The sequence below is a fragment of the Rhineura floridana genome, chromosome 6 (assembly GCF_030035675.1).
Source record: "Rhineura floridana isolate rRhiFlo1 chromosome 6, rRhiFlo1.hap2, whole genome shotgun sequence".
NCBI classification, from domain to species: Eukaryota; Metazoa; Chordata; class Lepidosauria; order Squamata; family Rhineuridae; genus Rhineura; species Rhineura floridana.
The window spans coordinates 72,986,769-73,009,118 of NC_084485.1; the positions used below are offsets into that span (position 1 = coordinate 72,986,769).

A 22,350-nucleotide genomic window follows, 5' to 3' on the forward strand; every position below is an offset into this window, starting at 1 on the left:
CACCCTTACGCTGCAGTCCTGGGAGTATGCCCCGTTGAACTCAATGGGACTTACTTCTGAGTATAGGGTTGCGCCAGGCCTCCTTTTCATACACACCCGGATGCCAGGTGAGGCGGCCAGGACACCCCGAACGAAGACGGCCTCCGCCGCGTTTCGCTGCGCGCGCATTCCAACCTCCCTCCCTTTCCCTGGAAAACGTCCGTCCCTCCGCAGACCTCGCCTTGCCGCCTACGCGCTTATTCTGAGAATAAGGTGTTGGCGTAACGAAGAACACTCGGCTGCCCCTCACCCTGTCTTTTGTTATGTTACGCCTTTATATCCATGTCGTTGTTTGGTGCGCGCGTGCGCAAAACAAGCGTTAGCTGCCCAAAAGAAAGGGCCGGTTAGGAGAGGGTTATACTGTGCCTATCTGAACCAAGAGGTTAAAGGTCTGGACCTGCTTCGACGAGGTTTTTTGTTGCCGTACAAGGACAGCGCTCCGGCGGCCTGGCCTCTTCCGACTTGCCTCTCAAATCTTCACCCCAGCTTTCAGTCCTAGAACGGGAGGAGAATGTCTATGGCCACGTGCAGGATGCCTTTTCCTCACTATGTATCTAGGTAGGCAGCCCACGTACACACCTGGTATTGATGTCCCACCCAGAGGGCATGCTTTTCAGGAAGGGATTTGGTTCTTCACTTTTTGTTTAAGGTATAAAACGTGCACGTTTTGCACAGTCCCCCACGTGTTCCTCTGCCCCTGCCAATGTGATTCAAGATTGCCTAGAATGCTGTCATTTTGGCCTGCAGGCACTACCTAACTATCATACAGAGCTTGGAAAAGTTACTTTTTTGGACTACAACTTGCATCAGCCCAATCCAGTGGCCATGCTGGCTCGGGCTGATGGGAGTTGTAGTCATACATACCTTGAGTTTGTTAGGACTACCTATAGTGGTGCAGTTAGGTCATTTTAGATTTTGGACCAAGCAGTCTGATCTTTGGGAGTTAAAAGCAAAGTTCCCAAGAAAAGATGAGTTGGAATTATACAGTCAGCATGGATTTTTCACATTCCACCATGTTAAATTGAAAATACCCCCATAACATTCTGCTGCTTCCCATAAGCTCATTTCAAAACAAATTCTTACAAAACTTATAGTCCTGAACTCAGAAACGCTTGCTTAACAATCCTCTAAGTTTTCATAGCAATGCGCAAAATAGTCAGAGAGAATCCAGACTTAAAAATCTGAAACATGAGTAAAATAATCCAGATTGCTGATGGGCTTTTTTCTGTCAGTGGTCTCATAATTTGTTGAAATTAATTTAAAATCAGCCATGTTCACAGAGTACATGTAATCCTATTACTGACTTTGCCCCATACTCTGACCTTCATCTTCTGGAATTAAAAGAAGCACATGTTACCAAATTCTTCCAAGCTACACAGAAAGTGGATTGGACTGTGAAAAACCAACCCAAATTGTGTTTGTATTTTTACAAATTTGTAGGGCAGTACAATACCTCAGAGAGGAGGTCAGGTCTCCTGCTCCCCTGGTGCATTCACTATAGCTGCCCAATTTCCCTGCTTTTTACAGTTTAATAGAAATATCTGTGGGCTATAGGGACGTTCTTAAACTGCAGGTTTTTCTCCCCCTGTTAGTGAATAGTGTCTAGGATAGCAGCAACTGCTCCTTCCTAGCTCGCCTTACCAGAGCATCAGAACACTTTCACAGTAAATTTCCAGTCACAACAGTGTGTGGTTGGATTACATTGTAGCATTTGTTGTTTAGTAGTGGTATGAATTTATCTATTTTTAGGGTTTTCCATTCCCCCTCATTTTTTAAAGTTAGGCATCTCCCAAGTGGGACAATGCCTACCCCATCTGAAAAGCCCTGCTAGATCAGGCCAAAAGCTCATCTAGTCCAGCAGTGTCCTCATAGTGGCCAACCAGAAGCTGATAGAAAGCACGCAAGCAGGAGCTGAGTGTAACAGTGGTGTCCCCACTTGCAATTCCCAGCAACTGGTACTCAGAGGCATACTGTTTCTGACAGTGGAGGCAGAACAGAGACATTGGGACTCTGTAGCCATTCCTAGCCTTATCCTCCATGAATTTGTCTAATCCTCATTTAAAGCCATCCAAGCTGGTAGCCATCACTACATCTTGTGAGAGTGAATTCCATAGTTTAACGATGTACTGTGTGAAGAAGTAGTTTCTTTCGTCTGTCTTGAATCTTCCAACATTCAATTTCATTAGATGGCCCCGAGTTCTTGTATTATGCAAGAGGAAGAAATACTTCTCACTGTCCACTTTCTCTCCTGCTGCTTTATTGCTAGCAGGTTCCTAAGACACCTCCCTTTCCCTTTCCCTTTGCTGTGACGATGATGAAGTTGGCTCCTAGTTCCTAGTGCATTATATGAACAAAAGTTCAAAGAACAGCTCTATCAGAAAACTTTAAAAAGATGTAACACTTATACGTTCCTGAGCCATAAAGAAAGCATTAGTTTACCTCATATCATATATGCCCATGGTTGGGGGACTGCCCTTTCCCCCATTATACAATGCTCTTGAATGCCTGACAACCCCCAATCACAATAGCAAATACGGAACTGGGAGTGTGTGCACCCCACAATAAACTTTGGGCCACCCTAAATCATAGATCCATTTGCAGAAGAGTGTTCTCCACAAGCTAGTACCAAATTACATCTGGCCTAGTGCTTCTTTTGGCCACAAGAAATGATCAAATATGACGTACCCAGGCTAATAACAGCCAAAATCTGCAGAAAAGAATAAGTAACTGGGGTGAAGACCCCAAAATATGCTTTCTGCCAGTGTACTCTATTGGTTGTTGTTGTTGTTATGTGCCTTCAAATCGAGGAGCAAGACACTGTCAGGGGTGTGTACCTACTGCAACAATAGCCAGAATATGAAGGAAAAAACAAGGGTTTCCTTAGTACACTTTAGGCCATCATAAATCAATCACACATACATACAGAAGAGTGTTCTCTACAAGCAGTATTGAATCAAGTCTCCGTACAAAAAAATAAGGATTCGGGGGTGTACACTCTGACCCTTTCCATTGGCCAAGAGACCCAGGGCTGCTGGGATGTGTGGGTTTGGGGTATGTGTGTTTATTATTGTAATCTATTGACAGACAACTTGGGAATTATTTGACACAAGACATGATAAAGACAATGACATTTGGCCTCAGATCTATGCATGCTTATCTTCAGGTAAGACCCACTGAACTTGGTAAGACTTCTGAGTATACATACATTGAATTGGTCTACAAAGTTGAGATGTGAAGGCCTGGAACCCCCCATCCCCTGTAAAAATCTGCCCCCCCCCCACCAATTTTTCTGTTGTTTTCCTGGGCTTTTACTTCTCTACATAATGCACATGTTTTTTCAGTGGGGCTTACTCTGTCTTAAATGTACTATGGATTGCAGCCTTGCTTTAAAACAAGTCCCATTAAAATCAGTGAGACTTAACATGATCAGATAATACATAAAAAGAACCCTGTTGGAACATACGAGAGCTCCATCTAGTCAAGCATCTTGTTTTTCACAGTGGCCAACTGGATGTGTGCTGGAAAGAAACCCACAAGCAAGGCACAAAGCCTATAGCCCTCCTTTGCTGTTGCCCCCTTACAACATACTGGGCTACACTGCCTCTGAAGCTGGAGGTTCCATTTGCTACTACAGGTGAGACCTGCAACAAAATATTGCAATATATCCTCAATCCCTAAGAGGCATGTTCCTGTTCAGGCCCCAGCCAGCCTGGAACAGGAACATTGCAATTCTGCTCAGGCCTTGCAATGGCCAGGGAGAGGAGTGGCCATTCAGCAGGAACAAAAGAAAAAGGATACTTTCCACCTTGACCACCTCTGAATACCACTTACCATGAAAACCCTATTCATAGGGTCACCATAAGTAGGCATTGACTTGAAGGCAGTCCATTTCATAGAATTGTAGAATAGTAGGGTTGGAAGGGGCCTATAAGGCCATCAAATCCAATGCCCTGCTCAATGCAGGAATTCCCCCCCTCTGTCATTTCCCCCCCTCTCTGAAGCCTTCTTCTGCTGGGCTTATATACCACTAGGTAACTCAGGTTTGGGGCTGGCTGCCAAGCCTGGCATCTGATCATTGCTATGTAGTGGGGTGGTGGTGTTAGTTCTGGAAAGCCAGAAAGGGATAATGAGTCAGTGTTTCTTTCCTGCTTCCTTAAATATCTCTCTATAGTGCAGGGGCAGGTGTTTTTTCACCTCCCCATAACCCAGCCTTTCCCAACCAGTGTGCCTCCAGATGTTGTTGGACCACAATTCCCATCTTTCCTGACCATTGGCAATGCTGGCTGAGGCTGATGGGAGTTGTGGTCCAACAACATCTGGAGGCACACTGGTTGGGAAAGGCTGCCCTAACCACAATCCCCACTTCAGCATATTTTAATATACACTCTTATGGACCTCAATAGATACATTTCCCGCCCTCACACCTTCTGTCCCCCTCTTTTTTCAGCTTACACTCTAACAACTATGTCTCAATCATAGTCTTAATTTACAGACTCACACAGTCTGTCTGCCCTCCCCTAGGTGGAATTAATGGGGTGAATTATTTTAAATGTTCTTACTTCTTTAGGTGAGGGATGGGGCACATGTAGCCCTCCATATGTTGTTGGACTAAAATTTCATTCATCAGTGACCTTTGGTTACCCTGGCTGGAGCATCTGACAGGCCACAGGTTTCCCATCCCTGCTCTACAGAGACTGACTGTAGAAACACACTCACTGTTCTGCCTGTTTGAGTGCATCTCCACCTCTCTTCTGAAAATGGGGGCACATGATATTAGTCAAACCCCTCCCCTTTTTACTCTAAAACCTGGTGGGATCAGCCTGAGTGCTTTTTTTAAAAATTCTGCTTCAAAGAGATTTTGCAACTGATCAGCAGATCAACCCCGTTCCCCCTTAAAGGGGTGTAGTTGTCTAGGGTCTTGGGGGCACTTAGACCTCTTACTTTTTTGGGAGCAGGATCCCTGTGTTTCCAGCATCATATGAGCCAATCACTGTGAAAGGGGAATGTGTTAACCATTGCGAAGAACCTTCTTACATGCTTCCTTGTCCTTCCCCGCTGACTGAAGCCAATCAGAGTGGATGGAGGTGAGTAGACATTGAGAAGACTCTTCTCAGTAACTAACACACTTCCCTTTCATGCTGATTGACTCTTAGGGGCTTCTGTTGTTCTAGGAGAAAGCACCTGAGGAAAGGAATGAGTGTGGAGATGATGTCAGAGAACAAGTAAGCAAGTGGAGGGGGCGTGGCCATGAGAGGGCATGGCATGACTACCATGAAAGGACCCTGCACTTCTGGATTTGCCATTACACTACTGCACTAATGTGTTTACAGCCCGGGTCTACAGCTGTAAACACACTAGTGGCTAGCTCAAAGTGTTTCCATTAGCCACACCTGGAGGGCGAACCGGTTGATCTGCCAATCAATTGCAAAATCTCTTTGAAGCTCATCTGCTCCCACCAGGTTTTAGAGTAAACAGGGGCGGGGTTTGACTAGTGTCGTGTGCCCCCGTTTTCAGAAGAGAGATGGAGACGCTCTGGAACAGACAGAACAGTTTGTGTTTCTACCTTACAGTGCAGCAATCTCCAAGAAAACGGGCGCTTTTCGGCATTGCCACCTTCCTTTGCGTTTATTTAGGAGTCTGCTGCCCTCTACTGTCCCCAGCTGCCAATGGCACGTTTATGCGTCCTCCTCTCGCCCGGGCCCGGCTCCTCCTCGCCACTCAAGGATTGGCCGCGGCTCTTCTTCCTCTGATGTGCGCTGTCAGTCACGCGCCTCTTGGCTCTTCCCGGTGGTGGCTGTAGGGGTGTGAGCGGCTGGGGCGCAGGTGAGGAGGCGGTTTATTGCCTGGGGACGCGGCACGTTGTAGCGGCGCGGTGGTAGTACGGAGAATGCCGACATGAAAGCAAATGGAGACGTGGATTAATCGGGCTAAGGGGAAGCTGGCTGGGAGAGGGAGCATCGTCGATTCTTCCGTGCGTGGGGCTTTTGCCCCCCCCTCCAGATTCGGGCCAAGCCTTTCGGAAGAAAGATGGATCTATTATCGGGGGAGTGATTTTACACCGGGGGGAGCAGTTGTTGTGATCTCCGAGAGGGCCGAAGTGGTAGTCTGTGGTGCTCTCGCTTGGAGTCGGAGAACGGGTTTCAAATCTCTGCTCAGTCGGCTGCTGGGCAAGGCTTACCCCCCACACACACACCCGAATTTTGGCCCCAGTTGCCAAGGGACGCTGGGAGAGCTCTCCTTGCGAGTCGCTATTCCGTGTTCTGCATATTATGCCGCCTAATCCTGTCGTCTGTTGTTTACTCGGATGTAAGCCCTATGGAATTTAAATAGGGCTTATTGCCAAATGAAGATGCATAGCACTGTAGCCTGATTCTGAGCCTGTTTACTTGGGAGCAAGCCGCACATCATTCAGTTGGGGTTACGTTTCTTGGGCAGGATTGCAGCCCTAGCATATCTGGAGTTATAGGTGAGAGGGGCTGGAAAGAAGACTGGCTGCAGGTCTTGAGATGCAGCAGGTCACGTTAATGAAATCAGATTTGAAGGGGATCTGCTAATCGTTTGCTGATGAAGGCAGCTTCAAAGCCCAGTTCTGCCATAGTTCGGAGCAGGCCTGTGTGCCTCTGCTCGTCGAGAGTATACCAGAGGCCTTTAGTGCGAGCAGTTGAGTTCATTCTGGGAGCAGGGCCGTGTTGCTGTTTTGGTATGTTGGAGTGGGAGTTTTTTAGCCCGAGGGCGCCATTCCCTTTTAGGTAACCTTCTGAGGGGGGCACATGTCAGTGGTGGGTGTGGTCAGTGGGTGATGCAAATAATGTTTTTTTTTTAACCTTTGTACAGTAGAAGAGTTTCTACACACACTCACACCCCACTCTTTACCCTCCATCCAGGCAAACAAGAAGCATTATCAGAGTTCAAGGACATGTTCCAGCCAGACAACGATTCTCAAGGATGGTGCAAAGCAGAGCTGACTAGGGGTCTTGTTGAGGAGGGGGCATGGTCTGGAAAGTGTGCCTGGAGAGCAATGATATATGCCCATCTCTGTGGTGTATATCAATGCAAAACAGGAGGGTGAACTACTCCTTTGTGCTTGTAGTTATGGCTGTTAAAATCCTGAGTTGGGCAGTGATTTCCTCCTGTAGCGTATAGTTCTGCTCCTTGGGAATTATAGAGGTGGTCCTGTTGTTGGGGTACAAACTCCTTCCTGGCTTCCTGATGAACTGAATACTGCCCTCAGTTTCTTGGGAGAATCACTATATATCCTTTTTTTTTTTACATTAATATCCCACTTTTTTCCCATTGTGGAACCTGAGGAGGTGATCCTGTGAGTGTAGTGTCTACAGTCAAGTAGCAAGGACTGTAAATTGCCAAAGTACAAACCAGATGGAGATGATACAGGCCGGAAAGTAAGTATTCTTCTTGATGGTGCTCCATGGGGACTTTTTTCCTTCCAGTGGGCACGCTGTTTGTGTTTAATTAAATCATGCCAAGAGTGTTCACTTGGAGGATGAGTGATGATAAGCTAGTGTGGAGTTGTGGATGGAGGACTGCAGCCTCAGTTCGTATCAGCCAGCAACTCAGAGGCTGTTGTGAGGATAAAAAGGGATCATGCTATCCATATATAACATCCTAAGGGTGGGATACAAATGTGAGAGATATATTGTATCTTGGTCCTGTGTGTTTGGGCTTTGTAAACACAGCCCAGGAAATAGTTGCATCAAAACAAACACGCCTCTCTGCTTACCTTTGAGCTTCCTTTTTCACAGGCTGTTTGATGTTTTGCCAAGCAGTAATGTATAGAGGAGGGAATGCAGGAGGAGCACAACTCAGGCCCTTTTTTTCAGTGCAGGAACATCTGCAGGAGTGCTCGGGATAAATGAGGGATTTTTGTTGCTCTGGCAAGTGAATAAAGTAAAAGGAGGCTTTCTAATTTTACTGTGTTTGACAGTTTATCACAGAAGAGAGAATGAGGACAACCATCAAGATGAGCCAGATGCCTCTTTCCTTTTCTTTCATTGGATTCCTACTTCTCCCTAGAATTTTAAATGGTCAGATGTTGTCACACAATTGTATAATCAATTCACACAGCTGCCTGGATTTTTTGACTTGTGTTAGAGAAGAGGCTGTGGATTTTCCTTGGGGCAGGTGCCTATAGTGACATTTTGAAATTGACCACTATGTCTCAGTATACGGTGCTGCACTGAAGTTCTTCTGCTTCTTTGAAATTGATGTTCTCTTAGTGTGCATGTTGAATTCAATAGATTTTCAGTCCTTCCATGAAGTTTTGCTAGCTTGAGCTAGCTTCCATATTCTCTGTTTTAGTGTGTCTTTTAATTGGCAGCTGTAAGATTGCTTCTACTCTTTTCACAACAAGCTGCATTCCTTCAGTGATATTTCCATGCATTAGTTGCAGGGGAGTCTTTCAGTAGAGTCTTGCTGGTTGCTTTTACCTCCTCAAATGGCACACTGCAGCCACTATCTGTTCACTCTTTGGCACGGATGGTGAACGTGTGGCCCTCCAGAAGTTGCTGTACGGAAGTCCATCATCCCTGACCATAGACAGTCCTGCCTGAAGCTGATAGGACTGTGACATCTGGAGGATCACAGGTTCCTATGGAATGGTCACTTGGTACTTTTAACAGTTATTCATCAAATGAAAGGGGTTAGTGAGGGGCCATTCAATGTTGGAGGACTTTTATATTGGCTGTAACAAACTGCCTTGTGTCAGCGTATTGTGTGCAGGTGTACTCATGCTACAGTGAAATGCAAGGTGGGTTCACTCAGCCAGATAAGAAGTCTAGGGCAGTTTCTAGGAGGAAGGGTGGGATGTAAATTTAATAAATAAAAAAATAATAATTCATCTTAGGCAGTGAGTAGCTTGCCAGACATACACTGCTCAAGCCACCCTGCGGGGCATTGGTATGTGCGAGTGGGCAGGTTTGCAAGTCTTTGTCATCTGATGAACCTCATGCTTAACTGCAAGATTTTCTTGCATTGTTACATAACTGCTTGGTATAAGGGAGAATGGTCAGCAATAATGGGTTTGCATGTTTTATGTAACTGCAATTTTCTTATGAAAATGTACTTGAGCCAGTATGATGCAGTGGTTAGGATATTGGACTAGGGAAACCAGGTTTCTATTCAGCCATGAAGCTCGCTGGATGACCTTGGCCTAACCTACCTCACAGGATTGTTGTGAAGATACTATGGAGGGAGGGGAAGAGCCATGTTTGGCTCCTTGGAGGAAAGGTGGAATATAAATGCAACCGCAATAATAATACCCTTTAGAATTTATTCAAAAGTGCCTGCCTGAAGACTGCCCATCCTAAAGCTTAAGGAAGCTTGAAGCTTGGGGGTGGAAAACATTTGATCAAAGGGCTTGTCGGGGGGGGTCCATGTAGAACTTGTGCCACAAGGCTTCCTCTGTCTCATTGCTTGAACTGATCCAAATCAAGATTGTGCTCATGTCTGAGGATTAAGCCTATATTTTTACTTGCAATTAGGATGAAGTAGTTTTGGGGAAACAATGCTCTCATCTCTAGCTTAGTATCCCTAAGTTAGTAATTTACTCCTTTTGAAAATCAATAGGAAAGGGGAGTGCTTTGAAAGCTGCAGAGCATGTTGTATTGGCTGCGTACTCTCTGGAAATATTAGAAACATAGGAAGCCACTTTATATCAAGTCAGACCCCTTGATTCATCCAGCCCAGTATTGTCTACCCTGCCTGGCATATCTATGGGTTCAGATGGGTCTCTTCCAGCCTTACCTAGAAATGCCAGGGATTGAACCTAGGACCTTCTGCATGCAAAGCATGTGCTCTCCCACTGAACTTCAGTCCTTCCCTTAAGGTACAGGTCTACATAAGTGGCAAGCTGCTGCTAAGCCAGTTGCACCTCTGTCTGTGCCAGCTGCAAATATTATACATTTTTGAGTGTAGATTTTGCTGCCAACAGATGTTCACTTCAATACATAGCTTGCTTTTTGACTTAACTAATTACAGGGGTGGGGGAGCTCGATTCTCACTGTGAAGGCAGCCACCGAGACTGGAATGGAGATTTCACTGGAATGGATTAGGAAACTTAGGGGGGAAATAGGGTCTTTTTTGCCTGAAATTTTATTTATTTATTTATTTATTGCATTTATACTCCGCCTTTCTTTCCATGATAGAAACCCAAGGCGGCTTACATATGGTTCCAAGGCAGTCTCCCTTCCAGGCACTGACCAGACCTGACCCTGCTAGCTTCAGCAGGGAGCTGGCCTCATGTGCCTTCAGACCATAGCCTGGGAAAATGTGGTATTGTGTGCTCTGGACTAAGATAGGCTTTCCATTTTGTGCTGGTTGGAGCCTGTTCAGATGACAGGTGTGAGGCATGCTTTGTAAATGTTGCAGGCAGATGTAGGTGGTTCTCTACCCTGTTTCCTGCTTTTCTCCACTGGGGAAACGAGTCAGATGTGGCTGAGTGGGCTTGTGTTCTAACATAAGAAAAGCCTGTCTGCTCAGGCCAGTGGCCCATCTAAACCAGCATCCTGTTCACACAGTGGTCAACCAGATGCTTGTGGGAAGCCCGCAACCAGGATCTGAGTGCAAGGGCACTCTCTCCTCCTTGCAACTGGTATTCAGAAGTACACTGCTTCCGGCTGTGGAGACAGAGCATAGTAGCCATTTGTAGCTTGATCTTCCACGAATTATCCAAATTGGGAGCCATCACTGCCTCTTGTGGGAATGAATTCCATAGTTAAACTATGTGCTGTGTGAAGAAGCACTTTCTGTTGTCTGTCCTGAAACTTCCAATATTCAGCTTAATTGGATGTCCATGAGTTCTAGTGTTATGGGAGAGGGAGAAAAACTTTTTTCTATCTACTTTCTCCTTGCCATGCATAATTATATGCCCTTCTGTCATGTCACCTCTTACTCGCCTTTTCTCTAAACTAAAACCCCCCAAATGCAGCAACATTTTCTCATAGGGGAGTCGCTCCATTCTCCATTCTAAAGGTAGCCTAATACTGAGTGGGCTGAAATGTCTTTACAGTCTCTTCTACCCTTTCTTTCTGTCTTGTTTTGAAGAAACTTCTTTAGAATGAAACTGCCTTGAGCAGGCTACATTGCTTAATGGGGAAGTTGTGAAGAACCTCAGCTCTTGCCTTTCCATCCATTATCTAGCTTCAGTCTGCTGTGGATCCATGCCTCATGGCTAAACACCACTTAAAAGGGCTTTGTTCACCACCACTGTATCCAGGAATCTAATGTGAGGGGTGACGTGACTGGCTTGTGACTTAATGTACTGCATCATGCACAGCTTTTTGGGGAGGGAGAGGAGTGGATTATGATAGCTTGAACAATGTGTTCTAATCTTAAAACTGTTTGTTTTTGTGATTGCAAGGATGAAGACAGAAGCTGCTTTTCTGGTCTCCCCTGAGCAACACTTTCCTATGCCATGAGTAACACCACCATGCCCACCTCTGCTGGACCAGCCAACGACTCCTTAGTGGGCTATGTTCTGGTGCCATTTTTCCTTATCACTATTGTTGGAGTCATCATGGCTGTGGTGAGTTGCTTGAATTCAACCAGAAGGGCTCAAAACTCAACACTTTTATTTATGGATTTATAACCTGTTCATTAAAAAATAATTCCAGGGTAGGGTACATCATCATCATCTTATATTAGTCACCTACTACAAAAAGTCTCTGAGTGATGTGCAAAAATGTTAAAAACCAAAAAGGCCTTACTTGAATAAAATCTTTCCACTAACCCACAAGCAAACCCAGCAGAAAAACAACAAAAACGTCAGCATCCAGAAAATGTCATCCTATAGGCTGTCAACCAACTTGTCATAAGTGTGGTGTGAGAGTGTCCCGTAGTGGCTAGAGTGTCGGACAGGGACCTGGGAGAAGAGGGTTCAAATAACCACTCAGCTGTGAAGCTCATTAGGTGATCTTGGGCCAGTCACTATATCTTAGCCTAATTTACCCCACAGGGTTGTTGTTGTGGATGAAATTGGGAGGAGGAGAACCATGTTTGTATGCCACCTTCTTCTCCTGAAGGAAAGGTGGGATATAAGTGTAATACTAAAATAATCTGTCATGCCTGGGAGAAGATAGAAGTTTTAACCTGATGCCAAAAGGATATTAATGATGGCAACAGGCTGCAGGGATGAGACTGTGCTGGGACCATCAAGGGGCAAGCATTTCTATCTGTCTTGCCCCACCCCTCTGCCTGGGCCTTATCAGGAGGAGCTGCAGGCTGAGACGTGCTGCTGCAGAGATGAGACTGCTGGGACCATCAAAGGGCAAGCATTTCCATCTGCCTTGCCCCACCCCTCTGCCTGGGCCATATCAGGAGGAGCTGCAGGCTGAGACGTGCTGCTACTGGGGTGAGACTGCTGGGACCATCAAGGGGCAAGCATTTCCATCTGCCTTGCCCCACCCCTCTGCGTGGGCCTTATCAGGAAGAGCTGCAGACTGAGACATGCTGCTGCAGGGATGGGACTGTGCTGGGACCATCAAGGGGCACGCTTTTCCACCTGCTTTGCCCCCCACCCCTGCTCTTAGTGACATTTTTCTGGGGACTGCCCTTTACCAGGAAGATGAATGCTTTTGGTTTGCTGCTCCTGTTTTTTTAGAGATGTTAGGACTTTGTTAGTTTGATTTTTTTTTGTAATTTGTATTGTTTTTATTTGCATTTTGTATTTGTATTTTTATTTGTGTGTAAGCCGCGTTGGGGGCCTATTTGGACGAAAGGTGGCCTAGAAATAAAACGTAACATAACATAACCTCACTAGGGAGAGCGTTCCACAGACGGAGAACCACAACCAAAAAGACTCTCTCCCTTATTATCACTCTCTGAGCATCTCTTGGGGGGCACCCAGAGGAAGGCCTTTTGGAGGAAGGTTCATATGGGGAGGGGCACTCCGAAAGATACTGGGTTCTGAGCCATAGAAAGCTTTATAGGTTAAAGCCACTACTTTGAAATGATCCAGGAAACAGAATAAAACATAAGTTATATAAACCAAATAAAACTTTAAAACCTCAGCAAAACATACAAATCTAGTGTGGCAGGCATGCCCATCTTCACCAGTAACAAGTTAACTACAGGCCTGCGTACAAAAATGCATTTTTATTACAGTTACATTATGCATGGGGCTGTTTTCCCATCCCTTCGAAAGAACAAATGTTTCAGCATAAAGCCCTGAGCAAATTGCTTTCTACTCTTGTAAAAATAGCTGGTTCATATCAAGATGTTTGGCAACTTGCTGCTGTCTCAGTAGTTCTTGCTGCTGTCTCAGTAGGTTCTAGCTGCAGCAATGTTGTCATTTCTCTCAGCAGCGTTACCAAATCAGTCTCAGAAACTGGGGAGCCAGTGTGGATTTAACAATGGCGTCTGGTGGGATAGGATGCATGGGGGGGTTGGTTTGTTGCAGGTCATGCTTTATTCTCTTTTGAGAGGAGCACTCTTCTGGTTGTCGATTCTCCTTGAAAGAGAGATGGGAGAATGGAGAATCTCTGCTGTTTGGTGTGATCTATTGAGTCTTGCCTGGTTTTCTGTCTTTTCGCTTCTGCAAGGCAAGATATACTTTCTTCTTTCCAAATCATTTCCCCTTCCTGTTGAGCTGACTCACTCAGGTCTTGGACAATCCTGTTCCAATGCCCAGCAGTTCAAGAACCTTTAGTTTGAACTTAGACTGGCCGCCACAAGAATGAGTGAAACTGCTAAATAGGGGAGGGCAGAAGGTAGATCTTTGGGTAGTTTGAAGTAGATTGGCGAGGGTTTGCAACTCTTGGTTGTTCAGTAATAGCAACAACAAAATGACTTTTCCCACTTAGATTAGGCTGCTGAATTGAAGAAAGCTAACCAGAACTGGACTGCCGTGTGGAAGAACTGTGAACTGAGCTCAATTCTGGCACTGAAGACAAACCATCAGGTTCAGAATGTGCTTAGAAGCATCCTGTTCTTGAATCCTAACTGTGTTGTCTTTTGCACCTAGCTCTGGTTAGGGGGCTAGTTATAAAGCAAAAGCGTCAAGTCTGGTCTACATAAAGTTGATTCAATCATTCACCTGGAATTAGATGCTGCTTTCAATGACATGTTTTTGTAGCTGGGTGTAGGTATCTGAGTCAACTATGTAATTGCTGTTCTAGTTTTGAAGGATGCACGTGCTTTAATTTGAAGTGTGGCTGAAGAACATGGAAGGAGTAAGTGGGAAAGGGTTAGGCTCCTATTATGAGGTATTTTTAAAGGGGGAAGCTGTACATGAATGTGTCCTTCATAATTTACATGGCGTGCATATTTATTTATTTGAAGTGTTTTTATTTGTAAGAGCTGTAGCTCAGTGGTACAGCATGCAGAAGGTCCCAGATGCAATCCCTGGCATCTCAAGGTAGGGCAGGGTGAGACTCCTGCTTGAAACCTTGGGGAGCTGCTGCCAGTCAGTGCAGACAGTACTGAGCTAGATGGACCAGTGGTCTGAATCGGTATAAGGTAACTTCCCATGTTCCTGCTGTTCAACCAAAAAGGGCTCCCAGAGCAGACTATAATTTTCAATAAGACAGTCCCTGACCTCAGGTTTACAATCTAAAATACTCTTCACAAAAGGAAAGGGGGTTGGGAGGGAAGAGAGAGAAAAGCATTTGGGTATGTGTATTGGAGAACACAAGAAGTGATGCTGAGAAGCTTTACATTTTTTCCCCTGGTGGAGGGAATTTGAAATATTTTCCTGCTTTAGCTTAAACCCATAGGCCTTGGACAAACCCACCATTTTACTGCATTAAATCTGGTCCTTGTGACTGCTGCTATCCTTAAGGGTGTCCTGAAGCTGCGGACTTAAAATAAGCAGTTTTTAAAATTGTAGCTAGCTCATAAAATAGATGCCAGAATGGGGCTTAGTTTCCTTTCAATGGAAATGGCTAAGGAGAGAGCAGTGTGGTTTGTGATAACTGCCTCCTTGAGAAAGTTTTTGCCTTTAAAAGCAGTAGAAAATATTTTAAATAAATAAATAGATACTGTCATGGAGCAGCTCTTCTTGATATCTTTGTTGCCATCAGATATGGACAGCCAGTGCTTCTAATTACCTGAGTGTTCCTCATCCATGCTGTAGGCTGATATCATGTGACATCCCCATTGTCAAGTTTATACGTTGCCCACAGATGATCGGAGGAAAATGCTTCTCTTGTTGCTGGTGTTTCTTGTGCTGTTACTCCTTCTCTTACTTGTTCCATGCTTCATTCCCTCCAAGGAGAAATAATTCATAGTCTTCATGCTTCTCTCATAGCTGTTTCCCTCTCTTTCCTTTCACATTGCAGATGATGTACATCCAGAAGAAGAGAAGGTAAGAGGACTGCACTGAGAGAGCAGTCGGATCTTGTTGGAAATGGAGAGCTCTGGTCACATGGCTCTTCAAAACTAACTTTTTTTTTCTTGCTTGACTAAACTGTCTTCTGGCCTGAGAACAGAGGAGCTTTTGTGCTTTGCTTTCAGCTGTATACTTAGGCAATTCTACATATAGAGTGGTGATAGGTCAGTTTCTATGCTTGGGCAGTTCACTGAATAATTTGAGGTAGAAGAATGCCGCCCTGGGCTCCTGCTGGGAGGAAGGGCAGGATATAAATCTAATAAATAAATAAAGATGTGTGAGAGAGATTCATTGCAATGAAAATTTAACTGTTGCATGCCCCTTGCCTTTCCACCTGGAAAAAAAAGGCTTCTGGGAGTAGGAGTTGCTTTAAGTAAGGGGAAATCCTTTGCTAGCAATCTATTCAGCCTAATCTTATATTGCAAAAAACAACAAATGCCATTCAACACAGCCTCCAGATTTCTTGTCCCCCTCAAGCCTGTTTTAACTGTCTCAAATTAATTTGTCCTTTGAAAGGTCTTGCAGAGCAAGGATGTGTCTAGATCAGGCTTTCAAATAGGCATTTATCTGGTTGCCTGCAGTGAGTGACCAAGCAGGGAAGACAATCAACAACTGGGTGTGTGTCTTTTTTTAACCTGAAAGGGAGTCATTCAAAACCCCTGGCTGGCAGTGGTGGGACATGATGGAGCAGCTTGGCCACTGCCTCTTCTACATCCCCATTGCTTACACTGGCCATGGTAGAAAGGGAGCCAGGGAAAAGTACCCATTTGCTGCACCAGCTGCCAGGCCTGGATCAAGTCCATTGCCATCACTTGAGGGCGCAACAGGGGTAGCATATTCAGATGTTCCAAGAGTTACTGTGAGCACATTGGCACCTAGTTCTATGCAGGAAGTAATGGCAGGAAAAGGGAAGTGTGGGAGTTCAGTTGCAGGGGAAGAGAGTTTAAGGTAAATATTGAGAAGGATTTTAGTTCTGAGGAACAGCTCGACTATATAGAAGCCTGCCAGCACATAGGAAAATGGGTTTTGAAGGAATGTTTCCTGAAAATAGTTGAGGAGGTAGCTGGGTTGCCACATTGGGGCAGAAGAATGGTCCTAATATTCCATGGCTAGTTCACAATAATTCAAAGATTAGCATTTCACTGTGAGTGCATTTGTGTATATATTGCATGCTTATATATGGGGCCTGTGAAACTATAGCCGCATCCCCCAACTTTGGCTCCCCAGAAGTTGATGGACTCCAACAGCTGTTAGCTCCAGCCAGCATGGCCACTGGTTACAGACAATGGGAGCTGGAGTCCAGCAGCTTCCCGCACCCCTGGTTTAGTGCTCTCCCTTGCCATTACATGAGAGCAAGCCTAGGTTGGACTGTGGGAAGGGCTGTATGTTAAAGTGGTATCACTTCTGCTAATTCATTTATCAGGTATGACCGTCTGCGTCATCACTTGCTGCCAATGTATAGCTATGATCCTGCGGAGGAGCTGCATGAGGCTGAGCAGGAGCTTTTGGTGGAGCCAGAGGACACTAAGGTAAGCTTATTTGGGACATATTCTGAAACTTACAGGCCCATGCAGAACCATGCTTTATGCTTTAGTGTAAGAAAAGGGTGGGCAACCTTCTCTATGATGAGGGCTACGTGCCAATGGGCCTGGTGGCCAGAGCTGACCCCCCCTTGTGTACATACACACTCCATCCATCCACCCCTTTGGGCATTTCTCTCTCTCTATGCACATGCACACCAAACACCCATTGATGCATCCATCTAGCTTTTTTTCTGCACCATCTCCCCCAAAATAGGCAACAGCAGGAGGGTTGGGATGGTTTCTTCCAAAAACAAGGATAAAAAATACCAAAAACCACCACCAACAAAGACCTATGATGCAAAAGAAACAACAAAGCCTGTGCAGCAATTTTGTTAGACAGATTAGAGGGCAACCCCTTTGGAGTGAGGATCTCAGGATCATTTCTGAAATGGGCTCACACAACTCTATTGGGTGTTCCTTCCTGGGACAGGAAGTCTTTTTGCAAGTGGGATCCAAGCTTACAAAGTGCTCTTCTCTTTCTGCTTAAGTGGGGAGGAGACTACCCCTCCCAGGCAGGGAAGCCATCAGTGGAGCCTGCCAGAGGAGCCAAGGGGTGCATAAAATGTAGCTGAGAGCTATGGGTTGCCCACATCTGGTGTAAGAAGCATGTGTGACTGACTTTATGGTATTCTGACTTGGATGTGGGTTGGTTCAAGGAAAAAGAAACACTAGGTTTTTAAACAATCTTTCATTTGGTTTGCTCACCTTGAGCTGGGGGCATGTAGGCTAGGAGGTGTAAGTTGCCTCTGATCCATTTGGTGTGCAACAAGTGAGTTCTTAGTCCTTTAACGTCTGCTAGGGAAAGAGGTTGAAAACATGCATTCCATCTTACAGTTTTGTGCCATGCTTGGTGGGCATAGGAATTCAAAGCATAGGCAAAGGGTCCTCTAGGCTAGCAATGGCCACCTTTCCAGGTCTGCGGGGCTAGACATCCCCTGGTTAAGCTGTTGAATGCTGCACCATCCTCAGTCATGTTGGGGCCCAGAGGACAAGGATGGCATATGCAAGTACAGAAATGCTGTTTCCTACCTCTGACCAGGTTGAGTGAGGGTTCCTTGGCTTGTCCTCTACTCTGAGTCTGGCAGCTCTTACGCATGTTGAAGACTAAAACGCAGCTTGACTATGGAAGTCAAAGCCAAGGCACTTCCCACCCCTGCTAAAGCTGACTGGAAGAGGAAGCTAAGGCTTGCTGCCAATTGGCTATGTCTGTTCTAGATTATTACATTCTGTTTACTTAGTATGACTCTCTGCCTGAGTTCAACTGGCAGTAGCTCATTGGAGCAAGAGGTGGAACCCAGCTCTGGGGTCCACTCTCAAAATGGCAGAGAAGCTAAACACAGATGGCTCTCACCATATCTCAGTGTTCTTCTTCCATAGACTAAATATCATAAATCTTCCTTTCTGTGGCCCATAATAGTAGTAAAAATAATAGATGCCCCCATTCTTACAGCCTCAGTGCTTTAGAGCTGGGATGGGCAACCTTTTTGTGTGTGTCAAGGGCAACAGTCCCACAGGGGGTCATCTGGGCTAGTGGTGTGTGCCAGCAGTGGGCTGGTCCATCTCCTCTCTGTGATACTCTCTTCTCTCACTCCTCTTTCCTCCCCCACCCAACAGGCTTACAGGAGAGAGGCAGATCACTCTTGTCAGAGGTTTTAACCAGCCAAGTTTCAAGAACTCTTGAAATTAGGTCAAGGGCTGCAGGCTTTCTGCCTGTATGTTAAAGACGAAGTCTTGGCAAAAATGGCTGGAAAGTAAAAGGTTGATTCCCCTGCCCCCCCCCCTTTCTTGTAGATGGTACTTCTGATGTAGAGAGGGCAGCGGTCAGCCCGGAGAATGGCACAGCTTCCATGTAGCTTGTGTACTCCATGTGTTCTGTTTACAAAGGTTTCCTTTTGAAAATGCCCCCCCCCCCCAAGTCTTTTCATCTTCAGCTTCTTCTGAGTAAAACCGCAAGGGATGAGTGTAGCATTTAGAAAGATTAAGTCCTTAGTTCTCTGGCATTGCCAGCTTACTGTTTGTTACAAGCAGGAGTGCAAGAATGTGATTGTGAGTTAGGTAGGGCGTCAGTTTCCAGAAGTATGGCAACAATTGCATTAAGCCATTGGAGCTCCATAGGCAAGCTCCACTGCTTAATGACCATTTAAAGGGTGTGATCAAAGCTTAAAGAAGTCAAGCTTCTTATAATGCTGACAGACATGAAGTTTGGCTGAAAATTGAGTCAGTGACTCAAGTAATACATACGTGTGCAGGGATTCTTCTAGCAAAGAAATGTGCATAGTCTTTTATATGTGTAATCAGTATTTATTTTGTTGTGTTAATAGTGAGCTTGATTTTAATCTCTTGAAATGTGCAGTCCTCATCGGTCCCTTTTCATGGTTACATAATAAAGACAGCCATCTGCTAACAGAAGCATGAATGTGCTTTAACCCTAGCAGGCCTTTTTTTTCAGGGTGTGTGTGGAAATCCCAGACTCTTGATCATTTTGGAATTTAAAATGCTTGTTCAGCTGGATGCAGGACTGGTGCCTAGGACACTGAAGCATTTTTGAAGCCTTTGTTTCACAGCTTAATTGTCTGCAGGTTTGTTAGCTGAATGTGTGTTTTGGAAAATAGATACAGGCAACTGCAAGGTGTGCATGATGCACACTCCCTTCTGACTAATGTTCTACCCAAAGAACTAAGACGGGAGTTCAGTTTCCACTGGTCTGACTATCACATCTACCAACAGAAACCACATTGTGTCTAGCCCTAGTTATATAAGGTGGCCCATAATACAGAGGTTCCGCAGAAATTTGATTGGTGCAATGGGGGAATCAGTTCTCGTACTCCTTTTGGTAAATGTTGATTGCCTTTTTATTTTATAACAGTAAACTCAGGAGTGTCTAGTTTCTCTTTTCCATCTGTGGCTTAATGCTGGAGATTTCCAGTCAACCAACTGATTTGACTCAAAACAGTGGCGGGGATGTGTGGAAGAGCAATCCCTTTGAAACAAACTGTCAGCTTTTTGCTCTCAATTGCAGATTTAAGACAGTTGTGGAAAGTGTTTACTCTCAGAAAATGGTAGAGTTTCTGATGAAAGCATGATGGATGTACCAATGGTAGATTGAATGAATGCATCTCTTGTACATTGCAGATAATGAGAGCCTGGGGAGGATACCAACCCTACCGTGCTTCATTTATGGATGTGAAAGCATAATGTTGCTCAGCAAAGACTAACTACAAGGTGTGGAGAGATTACCTCATCTACCTGGCATGTGTGCCATCTTTAAGTGCTCTCAAACGCCATTAACTTTGAACGTGCTGCCTTTCTTTCCACTTCAGAACTGTGTCCCCTTGCCTAGGCTCCCAGTGAGGAAGGTGAGTGGGTGCAGGTCCTGCTGCCAACACACTTGCCCTTGAAGATTTGGTGCAAAGCAGCCCAGGGAGTTGGAGAGTTGCATGTTTCGATCTGGAAAAGCTCTTACTTGGCATAACATTCCTATCTTGGGTTTAAATTGAGATGGATGTAGGGGGGAGTGTCTGAAATGCCACTCTTGTATTATGAACTACAATCTTTAAGAGGCTCAGCTTTATATAAAAAAACCAAATTGCCATCTGCTTCCTTTTATGAAAGGGGCAGTGTCATAGCTGCAGAAATTATGACATTTCTGTGCAATTGCTAGATGCCTGGTATCCTACACACACCTCTGTGCATAATGAGTGTATCACTTATTTGTTGAATTTTTGTGATGTGCCCTTCTGCAGAGGCAGGGAAAGTGAGCATTGTAGTGAAATTGCACCGCTAGATCCTTGGGGGAGATTTGCAGCATAGTATCTTTCATTTTATAGCTGGAAATATGTGGTAATGAACATGTGCCCAAAAGTGTGGTATTGTTTGCACTGCTATGTCCAGGAGAATGCAGTTTTGTTGGGAACATTATGCAGGAATGGGGAATCTGTGGCCCTCCAGAGGTTGTTGAACTCTCAAACTCCCATCATCCTCAGCCAGCATGGCTAGTGGTCAAGGATGGTGGGAGCTGTAGTCTATCATCCTGTGGAGGGCTGAAGGTTCCCCATGTCTGGCCTTAATGTGCTTCTGAGGAGCTGTTTCCTTCAACAAAACTTTTGAGTTAAGCAGGGTGCTTCTTTCTACAAGGATGATTTTGTATCTGGGAGTTTTTGGTTTTTTTTGTAAATAAAGTTCACCTTGAACAGGAGCATCTCTGGCAATGCTTCAAGCTTTTCCTGTAGCTTTCAATGCAATATAGCTTATGGTTGACCCAACTGCAGCAGCTTAATTAAGTATTGGGACTAAGATGCCATGCTGGCCCCGCTGAAGCAGAAAACTCCTTGCCACCCATTGCTGCTTAGCTTGGAACTAGCTATTGAACATAAGCTGTTGGCATGACTATGAGCTGCACTGGTGACTTGGGCAATGCACATATTTGGATTGTTCTATTTGCCTTTGTCTCTTCCTTTCTCTTGTCCCAACAAACAGTGTTTCAGTTTCTAGGGTTCTGGGTCCATAGTGGTCTTCCTTGTAAAAACTGAACTAGAGAGCTAGACTGCTATTTAGTGATCCTGCAATGCAAATGTCTGACATCTAGTGGTTCCAGATAATTTCTAGTTGTCAAGACACAAAAGCAAAGTGTGTGGATGTGGAAATAAAGAGACTTTAATTTCCCTTTGGCAAATTGACTATTTGGAAACTTAATATAACACATGCTGCATCAATTGATTCCTTGTCATTCTTAAGCATACATTTGGCTAATTCACTTTTTGGTCAAACTGATGTACCAGATTTGGGAGTTGAGTTTACCTGGCCTAAAGGTACCCCCTACTGAAGTTGTCTAAGCTGCTCTGCACCCATTCAACCTATTAACATAGTGTCAGGAATAAATGAACCAGCTATCTTGGCCTACAGAAACCAATCACTTCATAGGATGCCTTCTTCTAACAATCATTTTTGTTTTGGGTTTGTTCTGGCCCTGTTAGGGAAAGAGACTTCTACTGGGGGCAAGGGCGGGATATAAATCAAATAATAAATAAATAATGAACATTAATAGTGGTAGAGGGATTGATGCAGAGGTCTGATCTCCATTAGCAGTGTTTTATGTGTGTACAAATGAAATTTTGCTTTGTATTAACTATATAGAAGGCTTGTTTGTACACAAGACTCTCACCAATGCTCATGTGGCTACAATTCAGTCATCTACTATGGGATGGTAGGCTATATTTACCTGGGATAAGAATTTTATTAACCATGTATACTACCACCTGGGAGTACAGTAATACCTCAGTTAACAAAGTTGATGCATTGCTGGACATTATTACTTTAGCAGAAACTTTGGTACCAGAGGTAGGAGTAGCATGGAAAGAACAGGGATAGGTTCCTACGCTTGCTCATTGA

At 44.9% G+C, this 22,350-nt stretch overlaps 1 protein-coding gene across 6 annotated transcripts; it reads left to right on the forward strand.

Moving 5' to 3' along the window:
* Positions 1 to 410: 410 nt before the first annotated feature.
* SMIM29 (small integral membrane protein 29) lies at positions 411 to 21,634 on the forward strand. 6 transcript variants are annotated; one of them, XM_061632403.1, is made up of 5 exons: positions 411 to 597; positions 11,414 to 11,578; positions 15,330 to 15,355; positions 16,803 to 16,908; positions 20,095 to 21,634. In XM_061632403.1, the coding sequence occupies exons 2-5, from the start codon at positions 11,468 to 11,470 to the stop codon at positions 20,155 to 20,157; spliced, it is 306 nt and encodes a 101-aa protein (XP_061488387.1). In that variant the 5' UTR covers positions 411 to 597; positions 11,414 to 11,467; the 3' UTR covers positions 20,158 to 21,634. The 6 variants fall into 6 exon arrangements, with proteins under 6 accessions (XP_061488387.1, XP_061488384.1, XP_061488389.1 ...); XM_061632400.1 differs by lacking the exon at positions 411 to 597 and adding an exon at positions 5,737 to 5,862; XM_061632405.1 differs by lacking the exon at positions 411 to 597 and adding an exon at positions 5,882 to 6,345.
* Positions 21,635 to 22,350: the final 716 nt, after the last annotated feature.